This window comes from Chlorocebus sabaeus, chromosome 16 (genome assembly GCF_047675955.1).
Source record: "Chlorocebus sabaeus isolate Y175 chromosome 16, mChlSab1.0.hap1, whole genome shotgun sequence".
Classification (NCBI taxonomy): domain Eukaryota; kingdom Metazoa; phylum Chordata; class Mammalia; order Primates; family Cercopithecidae; genus Chlorocebus; species Chlorocebus sabaeus.
This window is the reverse complement of record NC_132919.1, coordinates 79,587,777-79,601,548: the sequence shown is the minus strand read 5'-3', so window position 1 is coordinate 79,601,548 and position 13,772 is coordinate 79,587,777. Positions and strand designations below refer to the sequence as shown.

The 13,772-nt window shown below is 50.0% G+C and overlaps 1 protein-coding gene and 1 long non-coding RNA gene across 3 annotated transcripts; one reads left to right on the top strand and one right to left on the bottom strand.

The window, feature by feature from the left end:
- Positions 1 to 10,275: 10,275 nt before the first annotated feature.
- LOC119622131 (uncharacterized) lies at positions 10,276 to 12,612 on the bottom strand. 2 transcript variants are annotated; one of them, XR_012088954.1, is made up of 2 exons: positions 12,502 to 12,612; positions 10,276 to 10,551 (listed from the first exon to the last, which is right to left on the bottom strand). It is a non-coding gene; the product is annotated as an uncharacterized lncRNA (long non-coding RNA). The 2 variants fall into 2 exon arrangements; XR_005238754.2 differs by lacking the exon at positions 12,502 to 12,612 and adding an exon at positions 11,261 to 11,363.
- On the top strand, positions 11,256 to 13,115 carry DCXR (dicarbonyl and L-xylulose reductase). The gene is made up of 8 exons (XM_008013318.3): positions 11,256 to 11,358; positions 11,443 to 11,540; positions 11,984 to 12,138; positions 12,234 to 12,276; positions 12,354 to 12,453; positions 12,549 to 12,613; positions 12,689 to 12,806; positions 12,934 to 13,115. Exons 1-8 carry the CDS (start codon positions 11,307 to 11,309, stop codon positions 13,035 to 13,037), a joined length of 735 nt encoding a protein of 244 aa, XP_008011509.1. The 5' UTR covers positions 11,256 to 11,306; the 3' UTR covers positions 13,038 to 13,115.
- Positions 13,116 to 13,772: the final 657 nt, after the last annotated feature.

Genomic DNA, 13,772 nt, shown 5'->3' with positions numbered 1-13,772 from the left:
GGAGAGGACACGTGTTAAGTTCTCTGATCTGTTTTTGCCAAGCTGCCCCCCTCCCCTTGAAAGTCCCACCAATCTGCACGGGGATGGAAAGTTCCCGATGGGGGAGAGAGAGGGCGCCAGGGAAGGACTTCTGGAGAAGAGCCCGCGCCCATCGCCGGCTGTTGTGGGAAGTCAGGGACCCCAAATGGAGGGACCAGCTGGAGCTGTGGCAGAGGAACATAAATTGTGAAGGTTTCATTTTAATATGGACATATATCAGTTCCCAAATAATACTTTTATAATTTCTTAAGCCTGTCTTTACTTCAATCTCTGAACATAAATTGTGAAGATTTCATTTTAATATGGACATTTATCTTACCTTGCTCTGGCCCTGATGGTCAAAAGGGTACAATTCAGCCTCATATCATGCCAATCCCATTAATCTTTGGGGTAGAGATTTGCTGGCACAATGGGGGGCTGAAATTAATCTTCCACATAACTCTTATAGTGCTCCCAGTCAACATATACTACCTAATTCTTTGCCTTTAACTCCCAAACCAATACTTGGAGACCTGGAACAACTTTAACGTGGGGAAGAGGGAATGCTTGCGTTTCACCAGGAGATCATCGATCTGCTGTCCGGGTGCCCACTAGGAGACTTAAACTTCGTGTAAATACTGACAATGAAAACCACAGGGAAGAGACGTCTGCGTCAGAGACCACTCTCATATGTGGTGAGATCTGTGCCAACTCCTCAGAAACTGGCACGCCAAATTAAAATGGGTCTGGTTCAATCCTCCCTAATGGCAACGGAGACCCCTCTAGCTAATCCCACTTCTCCTAATTCCCTTTCTTTTTCTCCTTATGAACCTAAAAATCTCACCATTTCTATTAGCCTGAAAATAACATTTCTCTGTTCTTCTCTTCCTCCTTCAGCACTGGATCTTGCTCACAATAGGTTTTATTTAATAATTCTCCTTCTTATACTTTCTGACCAGTTTCCCCTCACACTGATTTACCTGCTGTCCAGAATTATTCTTACTGGGCTTATGTGCCTTTTCCTCCACTTATTCGACCTCTCACCTGGATGGATACTCCTGTGGAAATCTATACTAATGATAGTATGTGGATGCCTGGAGCTGCAGATGTCTGTTGCCCCACTCAACCAGGAGAACAAGGCACTGCATTTAATGTTACTGTGGGTTATAAATACCCTTCTCTGTGCCTCGGACATGCTCCTGGTTGTATCCATCTAGAAGCTCAAGTCTGGGCTGCTTATCTTCCGAAGAGATTAGCTACAAAAGAATGGGGACATTTGGTGTCCGGCCTCTCCCTTTCTCCTTTAAGACAAACGAAAGGGGGAGTAATAGGAGATACCCCATGCCTTCAATATAAACCTGCAGGAAAACCATATCCTAAAAATGTTGAGGGCTCATCTAAAACTTTAGGAAGATTGTGTTAACTCACATGAAGTAGTGTTAAAAAATGACTCATATGGTTTAATAATAGACTGGGCACCAAAGGGCTATTTAAAAAACAATTGTTCCTCTGGCAGATGGGAATGCCTGGGGGCTGCTTATTTTATTTCTTATTGGGAGGACAAGGATCATCATCCTACTTTGTATAGTAGGTTCAGCTCGTTCTTTCCCTTAAAATGGGAAGATAAGGATATTACCTCCCCCGCCCCGCCCGAGGCTTCATATGATACTCCCCGTTCTGAGTCCAGAACACCCAGAACTTTGGAAATTGGCTATTGCCATGTCCGGACTGCGAGTAAGGCAAGGGGAAGCTTTTCTGTCTGTTGTCTCTGCTACCGCCCCTCGCGTCTGTGACTCTGAACCCCACGATAAATCCCCTTTGAACCCTTTTCCTCTTTTTGATGCCGATCCTCTTTTATGGGACTCCAATTGGCATTCTGATCATTTTTCTCCACCCAGGTATGCGCCTCTACCTCTTCAGCATCCCTGGGCACCTCGAATTGCTTTTTTATGGTGGAGAACATCGGGCATGGCCACCGCCGCTCCTTTCTCTCAGTATCAATGTAGATCCAGACATTCTGCTTTGTTTACCTCCAACCTGACTCTTCCTATACAGAGTTGTGTTAAGCCTCCTTACATGCTGTTAGTGGGAAATATGAAAATTTGGATGAACAATCAAACTGTCCAATGTATTAATTGTTATTTTATACACTTGTGTTAACTCCCATTTTGACTCCAGGAAAAGTGTAATGTTGGTTCAAGTTTGAGAAGGAATCTGGATACTGGTAACTTTACCCAGACCTTGGGAATCTTCCCCCTCAGTACATTTAATTAATGAAGTGTGATAACAAATTCTGAAAAGATCTAACAGATTTGTTTTCACTTTAATTGCTGTGATCATGGGCCTAATTACAGTCACTGCACTGGCCACCACTGCCGGAATGGCGTTACATCAATCTATTCAAACGGTTCATTTTGTTAATGATTGGTAAGCCAATTCCACCCAAATGTGGAATTCTCAACAAGACATTGATCAAGCCGGGCGCGGTGGCTCAAGCCTGTAATCCCAGCACTTTGGGAGGCCGAGACGGGCGGATCACGAGGTCAGGAGATCGAGACCATCCTGGTTCACACGGTGAAACCCTGTCTCTACTAAAAAATACAAAAAACCAGCCGGGCGAGGTGGCGGGCGCCTGTAGTCCCAGCTACTCGGGAGGCTGAGGCCGGAGAATGGCGTGAACCCGGGAGGCGGAGCTTGCAGTGAGCTGAGATCCGGCCACTGCACTCCAGCCTGGGCGACAGAGCTACACTCCGCCTCAAAAAAAAAAAAAAAAAAAAAAAAAAGACATTGATCAAAAATTAGCCAATCAAATTAATGATTTAAGACAGTCTGTCATTTGGCTTGGAGATCGGGTAGTGAGTCTCGAACATCACATGCAAATGCAGTGTGATTGGAACGTTTCTGATTTCTGTGTCACACCGTACTCCTGCAACAAGACTGGTCATTCATGGGAACTGATCAAAGGACACCTTCTGGGTAGGGAAGATAATTTATCCTTGGACATAACCAAATTAAAGAAACAAATTTTCGAAGCCTCTCAAGCTCATTTATCCATTGTGCCTGGAGCTGAGGCATTAGATCAGGTGGCAGAAAGTCTTTCTGGACTAAACCCCATGACCTGGATTAAATCTACTGGGGGCTCCACTGTGGTAAATTTTGGAATTATGTTTTTCTGTTTAATTGACTTGTTTTTAGTGTGCCAGACCAGTCAAAGAATCTTGCATCAAAACCAAGAGAATGAACAAGGCTTCATCACCATAGCACATTTATATAAAAAGAAAGGGAGAGATGTTGTGTGAAGTCAGGGACCCCAAATGGAGGAACCACTGGAACCATGGCAGAGGAACACAAATTGTGAAGATTTCATTTTAATATGGACATATATCAGTTCCTAAATAATACTTTTATAATTTCTTTTTTTTTTTTTTTTTTTTTTTGAGACGGAGTCTCGCTCTGTCACCCAGGCTGGAGTGCAGTGGCCGGATCTCAGCTCACTGCAAGCTCCGCCTCCCGGGTTCACGCCATTCTCCTGCCTCAGCCTCCCGAGTAGCTGGGACTACAGGCGCCCGCAACCTCGCCCGGCTAGTTTTTTTTTTGTATTTTTTTAGTAGAGATGGGGTTTCACCGTGTTAGCCAGGATGGTCTCGATCTCCTGACCTCGTGATCCACCCGTCTCGGCCTCCCAAAGTGCTGGGATTACAGGCTTGAGCCACCGCGCCCGGCCAAGGATCAGTTACAGATGTATGTGTGTGCACCAGCCACCAGCACACACTGGGCCTCCATGTGAAAGCTACTTTGTTCTGTGGGTCATGGTAGGAAAGTCTAGAACTACTGCCCTGAGGACCTTCTGTGGCCAGGGGTATGGAATTGGTGACTGTAGGGCCTTTGCATCATCTGGGGCTTTGGGCCCGGAGAGGTGGACAGGTCGGAGGCAAGGGTGGCCAGGAACAGCAGGAGGCAAGGTCCTGGTTTGCTCTGGAGGACAGCCAAGTGCATTGTCCCCATCAGACCTGGCACTGCGGCCAGTCCAACCCCCCTTGACTGCCCTGTAAACTCTGCTTTCTGCCCCTACCCTTGGAGCCTGCTCTCTGCCTGCCAGCAGCCAAGGGAAGGACACCCCTCAACCTGTCCTTCCTGGAAGGCCCACCTGCTTAGACCCCTCCAGCGGCCTGCACATGCCCCCAGGAGAGTGGCCCGGGCCTCACTGCTCCTGAGATCTATGGCTCAAGACTTGCGCCCTGTAAGTCCTGCTGGCTGGTCAGAAGCACCCTTGGCATCCCCCACCCCCACCCTGTGCCCTGTGCCCTCCCAACCACTGCTTGGAGGGCCCAATCCTGGCCCCTAGCCCTCTGCCCTCTTGCCCAGCATTGGGCCCTGTGCCCGTCCACCTCAGGCCTATAGCTCCCCAGATGGTATGGTGACGCCAGGGCCTGGCCGAGGCAAGCACAACTGAAAACTGCAGGGCCTGCAAGACCCTCAGGCCAGGCCTGGGCTGCAGGGCTGTTGAGCCCAGATTCAGTCCAGGGGTTCTCTTTCAGCAGAACTGGGACCTGGACCTCCAACTTGGGCAGCCTCTTATGGGTAGCCTTGAGTGAGAGGTGCACCCAGAAGTGGATGTGCATTCTCTGGGGGAGGATAAGCTAGATTTGCTGCAACATGACCCTACCTCTGCAGTTCCAGCGGAACTCTCAGCCCTACCTTCCCTATGGAGGGCCTCAGGTCCAGGATGCACCCCTCATTTTTCTGAACAGGCCGGTTCAGAGCCGGTTAGCTGGGCTGAAGGACGGGGCCAGAGTTGCAGGGGAGAGGTGTGCAGGCTGTTGTCTGTCCTCTGCCCATGACTGGCTGGGTGTGGAGAGAAGGGCCATGGACAGCAGGATTCTCCTTGCAGAAGAGTTGCTGCCCTTTGGTCCTCAGGTGCGGTCTGCGGTGGAGTGGGCTGGCATCAGGGTCTGCAGGCTCAGTTGCCTCATGCAGGGTGAGAGGTGTGCCCACAGTCCCCTATCGGGGGAACTCGCCCCCAATATTTCAATGAATGTTCTTTCTATTTTCCATAAGTGTCAGCCGACCGAGAAATAAAGAGAAAGAGTACAAAGAGAAGAATTTTACAGCTGGGCTGCCAGGGATGACATCACATATCGGTAGGACTGTTATGCCCACCCGAGCCTCAAAACCAGCAACCTTTTATTAAGGGTTTGAAAAGGGGAAGGGGTGTAAGCACAGGGAGTAGGTACAAAGATCACATGCTTAAAAAGGCAAAAAACAGAACTACTGATAAGCGTCCAACAAAGATCAGAAGGCAAAGGGCAAACAGAATTACTGATAAGGGTCTATGTTTAGCAGTGCACGTATTGTCTTTATAAACATCTTAAACAACAGAAAACAGGGTTCGAGAGCAGAGAATCGGTCTGACCACAAATTTACCAGGGCAGAATTTTTCTCCACCCTAATAAGCCTGAGGGTACTGCAGGAGGCCAGGGTGTATCTCAGTCCTTATCTCAACCGCATAAGATAGACATTCCCGGAGCAGACATTTATACATCTCCCCCCAGGAATGCATTCCTTTCCCAGGGTATTAATATTCCTTGATAGGAAAATAATTTAGCGATATCTTCCCTACTTACACATCCCTTTATAGGCTCTCTGCAAGAAGAAAAATATGGCTCTTTTTGCCTTACCCCTCAGGTAGTCAGACATTATGGTTGTCTTCCCTTGTTCCCTAAAAATCACTGTTATTCTGTTCTTTTTAAGGTGCACTGATTTCATATTGTTCAAACACATGTTTTACAATCAATTTGTACAGTTAACACAATTATCACAGTGGTCCTGAGGTGATGTACATCCTCAACTTACAAAGATAACAGGATTAAGAGATTAAAGTAAGACACGCATTAAGGAAGGAGATCACTGCTACTCCTGCTGCCCTCCTCCCCCCAACCTTGCCTAGTTCACAAGACAGGAGGAAAGAGAGAAAGAAACAAAAATAAGATAAATAGCCAGACAACCTTGGCACCACCACTCGGCCCTAGGAGTTAAAATAAAAGTAGTAATAATAACATCAACCCCTGACCTAAACTACTTGTGTTGTCTGTAAATTCCAGACACTATGAAAAAAAGCATTGTAAAACTTTATGTTCTGTTAGCTGATGCATGTAGCCCCCAGTCACGTTTCCCACATTTGCTGGATTTATCACAACCCTTTCATGTGGACCCCTTAAAGTTGTAAGCCTTTAAAAAGGCCAAGTATTTCTTTTTTGGAGAGCTCGGCTCTTAAGACGTGAGTCTGCCGACACTCCCGGACGAATAAAAAACCTCTTCCTTCTTTATCTGGTGTCTCAGGAGCTTTGTTTGTGGCTCATCCTGCTACATTTCTGGTTCCCTGACCGGGAATCGAGGTGATTAATGGATGGTCGAGGCAGCCCCTTAGGCAGCTTATGCCTGCCCTGTAGAGCATCCCTGCGGGGGACTCTGACCAGCTTGAGTGATGCGGATCCTGAGAGTGCTCCCGGGTAGGCATTTGCCCCTGTGGGACGCCTCCTCAGAGCAGTGCACAGCAGGCCCCCATGGAGGATCCACACAGTGGCTGAACACCGGAAAGGAGCTGGCACTTTAAGTCCGGACATCTAAAACTTGGTAAGACTGGTCTTTGGAACTTGCCCACTCCATTTGAGTGGAAGCGTGGCCTGATCACCCATGGGATGCCTCTACCAGCACTTTGGTTCTTGTTTTTGACTTGACGTGAATTAATTGCTTGATGCTTTGGTTTTAGTGTTGATTTTGACTTGACTTGAATTGCTTGATAAACAGGCGTGCCTTTATTGGCACTTTGGTTTTGGTTCTGATTTTGACTTGGTTTAAATTGCTTGACAAACAGGGGTGCCTTTAACGACACTTTGGTTTTAGCTTTGATTTTGATTTAGTGTGAATTAGATGAGTGAGTGACCTTTTACCCTTTCCTTTTTGTAGCATGAATGTTGTTTTGTCTCGAGAGAAAAATAGGTCGGACACAAAGTAAGGCCACGCCACTAGGAATTGTGTTAAAAAAAAAAATCAAGAAAAGAAAAATAAAAGGAAAGTCATCAAATCACCAAAACTTACTCTATTAAAACGCATGTTACAGAACCTTAAGAAAGGTTTTGCAGGAGATTATAAAGTTAAGTTAACTCCCTAGGGGTTAAAAACTCTGTGTGAATTAGAATTGCCCTCTGTTGGTGTTGGATGGCCCACCGAAGGAACTATAGACAGACAACAATTGGCCATGTATTTAAGGTGGTGACAGGGGTCGGAGGACAGCTGGTGTACCTAGATCAAATTCCTTTATAGTGACTCATGGTTAAATACAATATAGACAAAATCAGCATAAATTTAGCCCTGTTTAACAGCTTATTGCAAAAAAGCCAAAAGTAAAAGTAAGAGCAGCTTCACCAGCAGACACAGAGTTAAACAAGGAGTCCCAGAAACAGCAAGAGAAGCCAGTTTTGCAGAAACCGCCAGAGATAATATAAATTATTTCTCCATATGTCCCAGCCTACCCTGCTTTACCGAGGCCAACAGCCCCCTCAGAAACTAGATTCAGGAGCTAACATGCCCCAGGTCTCACCTCGAAGGGGAGGATCGGAGCCTTGAGAAGCCAAGGAAGGAAGTCAAGACAGTCAAGTGGCCGTCTCAGATCTGGTCTTGTTCGAGCTATGCAAATGCCTCTCAGGGAGACACGAGGACCTGTCTATTATAATGACCAGGCCCACATCCGGAGGGGCAACAGACTTTCATCTATAAGCCCTTTTCAACCATTGAGCTACTAAACTGGAAACACCTTGAACCCGCCACCTTGCTCCCGGCAGCTAGAGCCCTGTAGAGCATGACTGTGTAGAGGTGTTGGACTCAAGTTTACTCTAGCAGACCTGACCTCTGGGACCAGCCTTGGGCATCAGTAGACTAGGAGCTATACGTGGGTGGGAGCAGCTTCATCAACCCACAAGGAGAGAGATGTGCAGAGTATGCGGTGGTAACCCTGGACACTGTTGTTAAGCTGAGCTCATTGCTTTAATTCGGGCCTTAGAACTCAGTGAAGGTAAGACTGTAAACATTTACGCTGACTCTCGCTATGCCTGTTTAACCCTCCAAGTGCATAAAAAATTATATAAAGAAAAGAGCCTGTTAAACTCTACGAAAAAGGGAAAAAAAGACCCAGAGAATACAACTCAGCTTCAGCGTTTGCAGAGGTACCGAGAAGCACTTCTACAGAGGCTAAGAGTTGGTAGAAAAAAGCAAGTAATATAAAAAAAGATTTCAGGAATGCTTCAAGGAGCTGACAAGAGCCTGAGTCAGTTTTATAAGAGACTCTATAAAGCATTCTGGCTTTACACCCCATTTAACCCTGAGGCTGCTGAAAATCAGTATATAGTAAATACTTCATTTGTAAAGCAAGCCCAGGGTAACATCAAGCAGAAGCTGCACAAATACCACCTAGTCTAGAAAAGTGGCCACCAAGGTGTGTGTTAACTGTGACCAAGGAACAAAACTGCGAAAGAGCAAAAGAAAAGGAAAGACTAAGAGTAAGTGTAAAAAAGAAAAATTAGCAATGTGAGAGGACGTGGACGTGGATGTAGATATGAAAGAAGTCAAGTTAGGCAAGGATTCAAGAGCCGGACAAGGCTAGAGAGAGATTAATGTGCAAGATGCAAAAAGACAGGACACTAGAAAGGTAAATGTTCAAAAGGCAATAAAGGAAATGGCCAAGGCTGCAAGACAAAGAGGCCATCGGCCAAGGGCTGCCGCACCTTGGAGGAACCAAATACCGATTTGATCAGACTGGCAGGAGCTGAAGAACGTAAAGACTGGGGAGACCCGGCACCTTCTCATGAGGCTCCCAGGAGCCCGTGGTCACATTAGAAGTTAAAAGCAGCAAGATTCTGCCGTATCTGCATTCCAATTTCTCACTGAAGGCTGAGCCACTAAATAGAGTTACAAAAGGGGGCGGGGGGAGAAGAACCCCTCCTCTAAGAAACTGAAACAGGGCCGGGCGCGGTGGCTCACGCCTGTAATCCCAGCACTTTGGGAGGCCGAGGCAGGCGGATCACGAGGTCAGGAGATCGAGACCATCCTGGCTAACACGGTGAAACCCCGTCTCTACTAAAAATACAAAAAATTAGCCGGGCGTGGTGGCGGCGCCTGTAGTCCCAGCTACTCAGGAGGCTGAGGCAGGAGAATGGTGTGAACCTGGGAGGTGGAGCTTGCAGTTAGCTGAGATTGCGTCTCTGCACTCCAGCCTGGGTGACAGAGAGGCTCCGTCTCAAAAAAAAAAAAAAAAAAACAACTTCTGTTATTAAAAAATACTATGTTACTCGCAAATAAAAAGCTTTTAAGACCCAGTAAAAAACTAACCTGCTTAGGACATGACAAAGTTGATACACGTGTCTGTACAGGTTTAACACAGGTTTGATCCTAGGTCTTTATTTAGAAAATAGTTTCCAGCTATAAGAAAATTTAAAACCTTCACTGTAAGTGTATTACTAGTAATAGAAACTTGCTTGCTGCTAGCTGGGCGCGGTGGCTCGCGCCTGTAATCCCTGCACTTTGGGAGGCCGAGGCGGGTGGATCACGAGGTCAGGAGATCGAGACCATCCTGGCTAACATGGTGAAACCCCGTCTCTACTAAAATACAAAAAAATTAGCCGGGCGCGATGGCGGGCGCCTGTAGTCCCAGCTACTCGGGAGGCTGAGGCAGGAGAATGGCACGAACCCGGGAGGCGGAGCTTGCAGTGAGCCGAGATCTGGCCACTGCACTCCAGCCTGGGCAACCGAGTGAAGACTCCGCCTCAAAAAAAAAAAAAAAAAAAAGAAAGATCAAAGACTTTAAGACTTTCACTATTTCTTCCACTACTATCTACTACGAACTTCAAAGAGGAACCAGGAGTACGGGAGGAACACGAAAGTGGACAAGAAACTTGACCATTAAAGCACAACACCACAAGGAGGGGTTTAGGCCTCCAGATGACTGCAGGCGATCCTGGATAATATCCAGCCCCCCACAAGAAGCTGGTGGAGCAGAGTGTTCCCTGACTCCTCCAAGGAAAGGAGACTCCCTTTCGCGGTCTGTTAAGTAACGGGTGTCTTCCCAGACACTGGCATTACCACTTGACCAAGGAGCCCTCAAGCGGCCCTTAATGCGGGCGTGACAGAGTGCTCACCTCTTGTCTTCTAGGTCACTTCTCACATTGTCCCTAGGTTATATTAGTAATGCAACAAAGAGTAATATTAAAAGCCAATGATTAATGTTTATACTAATGATTGATAATATCCATGATCATTTTTATATCCAATTTGTATTATGACTATTTTCATTTTAACTATTTTCTTTATTATACTGAAACAGTTTGCATCTTCAGTCTCTTGCCTTGGCACCTAGGTAATCCTTCGCCCATAGATGAAAGTGGAGTTCTGCTGACATTGGTGTCTTCTCCAGACGTACTTGGTGGTCCAAATTCTTTCCCTTGGCTTTACAAGTGAGCCAGCGGTGTCCTGCTGTCAAGCCTGAGAAATGATGGGCACAGGCGACACATTTTAGGACATGCGAGTGCTTTCAGAAACAAAACAAGAAATGTTAGCCCTGAATTCTCCATTTCACGTGTTCTTTCTGATATTAACCACACGTTCTTTCTAACATTAACCACCACATCGTCTTTTGGCAATAATCTTGGCAGGGGAAAATACGCTAGCCAGGATCCACTAAATCGATTTCAAGCACAGAGGATGGGTCACACCAGGCAGTTCAAAAGACCCGTCCCTGGGCTGGGCACCGTGGCTCACGCCTGTAATCCCAGCACTTTGGGAGGCCGAGACGGGCGGATCACGAGGTCAGGAGTTCGAGACCATCCTGGCTGACAAGGTGAAACCCCGTCTCTACTAAAAACTAGCCGGGAGAGGTGGCGGGCGCCTGTAGTTCCAGCTACCCCGGAGGCTGAGGCAGGAGAACGGCGTAAACCCGGGAGGCGGAACTTGCAGTGAGCCGAGATCGCGCCACCGCACTCCAGCCTGGGCGACAGAGCGAGACTCCATCTCAAAAAAAAAAAAAAAAAAAAAAGACCCGTCCCTGCGGCAGCGGAGACCCTGCCCCTCTCCCGTGCGCCCACTCCTCTCAGTCAATCACCGCAGCGGGGAGCAGCTATTTGAATGTCCCCGCCCCCTATCTGAAGGCCGCCCTGCCATTGGCCCCGCCCCGCCCCGCCCACCGTGGCCAGACCTTCACGTCCCGCGGCCCCAGTACGCAGGGCGGAGACTGTGCCGACATGGAGTTGGGTCTCGCGGGCCGCCGGGTGCTGGTCACCGGGGCGGGCAAAGGTGGGCGGCGGGGAAAGGTCGGTAAAGGCCGGCGGAGGGCAGAGGCGGGCAGGGGATGCCCTCACTGAGCCGCGCTCCCGGCAGGTATCGGGCGCGGCACGGTCCAGGCGCTGCACGCGGCGGGCGCGCGGGTGGTGGCTGTGAGCCGAACACAGGCGGATCTTGACAGCCTCGTCCGCGAGGTAGGCCCCGCCGGGTCCCAGGGCTGCGAGGCGGCGAGGCGGCGAGCCAGGAGGGGGCGCCAGCCAGCGGGGGCGGTGTCCCGTGCGCGACTTCGCCTCCCCTCGCGGGCGCTGCGCTTCTCACCGCGGCCTGGGCGCCCTCGCACCGTCTTCCGGGGCTGGTGGCCTGCGTGGGCGGTCGGGTGGCCGGCAGAGCTGCCAGGGCCCCCGGGCTCAGAAAGAGGCCGAAATGGCTGCGGAGCAGGCCCCGGGCAGGAGTCACTCGGGCGCAGGGAGGAAGTGAACCGGCCGGAGGCAGCGCCTGGCTGCTGGCCCCACAGTCCTGACACCTCTGGAACTCCTAACTCCTTTCCTTGTCCGGCTGAAAGGTCACCAGCCCCAGTCCCCAGCTGTGCCGCTTGCTGGGCACAGAGCCTCTGGTAACTGCCCCCTGATACACACAGTGCCCGGGGATAGAGCCCGTGTGCGTGGACCTGGGTGACTGGGAGGCCACCGAGCGGGCGCTGGGCAGCGTGGGCCCCGTGGACCTGCTGGTGAACAACGCCGCTGTCGCCCTGCTGCAGCCCTTCCTGGAGGTCACCAAGGATGCCTTTGACAGGTGAGCCTGTGAGGGCGGAAAAACCTCAGGGAGGGGCTGTCCCGGAGGAGGCAGCAGCCCTAATCTCTGACCAGGGTCTGTCCTTCGGCCTCTAGATCCTTTGAAGTGAACCTGCGTGCGGTCATCCAGGTGTCACAGGTGAGCTGCCCTGCGGGCTGGACGGGAATTCTGATGAGTGGTGCCAGCTCTGCCTCACGGTCTCGCTGCAATTTCAGATCGTGGCCAGGGGCTTAATAGCCCGGGGAGCCCCGGGGGCCATCGTGAATATCTCCAGCCAGTGCTCCCAGCGGGCAGTAACTAACCATAGCGTCTACTGTGAGTACCCCAGCTGTGCCCTCAGCCCCACCCCCACCCCAGCCTCACCCGCATCACCAACCCCAGCCACAGCCAGCTTGGGTTCCTCTTCACAGGCTCCACCAAGGGTGCCCTGGACATGTTGACCAAGGTGATGGCCCTAGAGCTCGGGCCCCACAAGGTGAGCAGGGCTGGGGTACCTCCCCCAACCTAGAGCACCCCACTCGCCCTGCTGACCCCAGCTGTCCCGGTGTAGATCCGAGTGAATGCAGTAAACCCCACAGTGGTGATGACGCACATGGGCCAGGCCAACTGGAGTGACCCCTGCAAGGCCAAGCCTATGCTGGACCGAATCCCACTTGGCAAGTTTGCTGGTGAGTCAGGTGGGAGATCAGCCAGCGTGGTGCCAGCAGCCCCTGTGCGTGCCCTGGGCAGGGGTGGGAGGGAAAGATGGGCAACAGCCTCCTTCATCTATGCCCCTGACCCCCGCCCTGCCCACAGAGGTAGAGCATGTGGTGGATGCCATCCTCTTTCTGCTGAGTGACCGAAGCGGCATGACCACGGGCTCCACTCTGCCGGTGGAAGGGGGCTTCTGGGCCAACTGAGCTCCCTCCACATACCTCAAACCCCATGCCGTGCCATCCTACCCCCAATCCCTCCAATAAACCTGATTCTGCTGCCCAGGCTATGTGCTATTCCTAGGCTGCCAGCAGGTAGCTGGGGGCTTGGGGCCTGGTATGGAATGTGGGCAGAGACCCATGAGATTCATATTCCAATCCAAGGTGGAGCCTGGCTCCCACTCCTGAGGTCTTCAGGCTTGGCCAGTTTGTTGTCAGGGAGGTAGGAGGTGGTGAAAGGCCAGCTCCTAAAGAAGGTGGTGAATTTCAGCAAGGTTGGCCTTTGGACCTGTCCAGAACCTCTGGGGTGAGACAGTGTGTGCATGTAAGTGTTGATCACCCGCTCTGTGAGTGTACGGTTGGCTCCTCTTCCTTTAAGCTAATGAGTAAGACAAAAGGGAAACAAGGAGGATGTCAAGGTTCTCCACTTCATCAGTGACCTGAGCCACTTTGTTGAATCAGATGGTTTTTGGATACTAGAAGAGCATTTCCTCAACTTGTGCTGTTCACAATGTAATGAGCAGACACAGCACCCTGAAGTCTAATCTACATTTTAATCATCTTAAGTCTAGACAAGTAACTGTAAATCAAGTCCCAATGTGAAGAATTTGCCAGTTCCCATGGTGTAAATACTCCCACCACAGCTGATTTCAAGCTACCAGTTAGATGTCATTGAATGTGGAGCTGGAAGAGATGCCCTCAGCACCCCGTTATGTGGTGTCT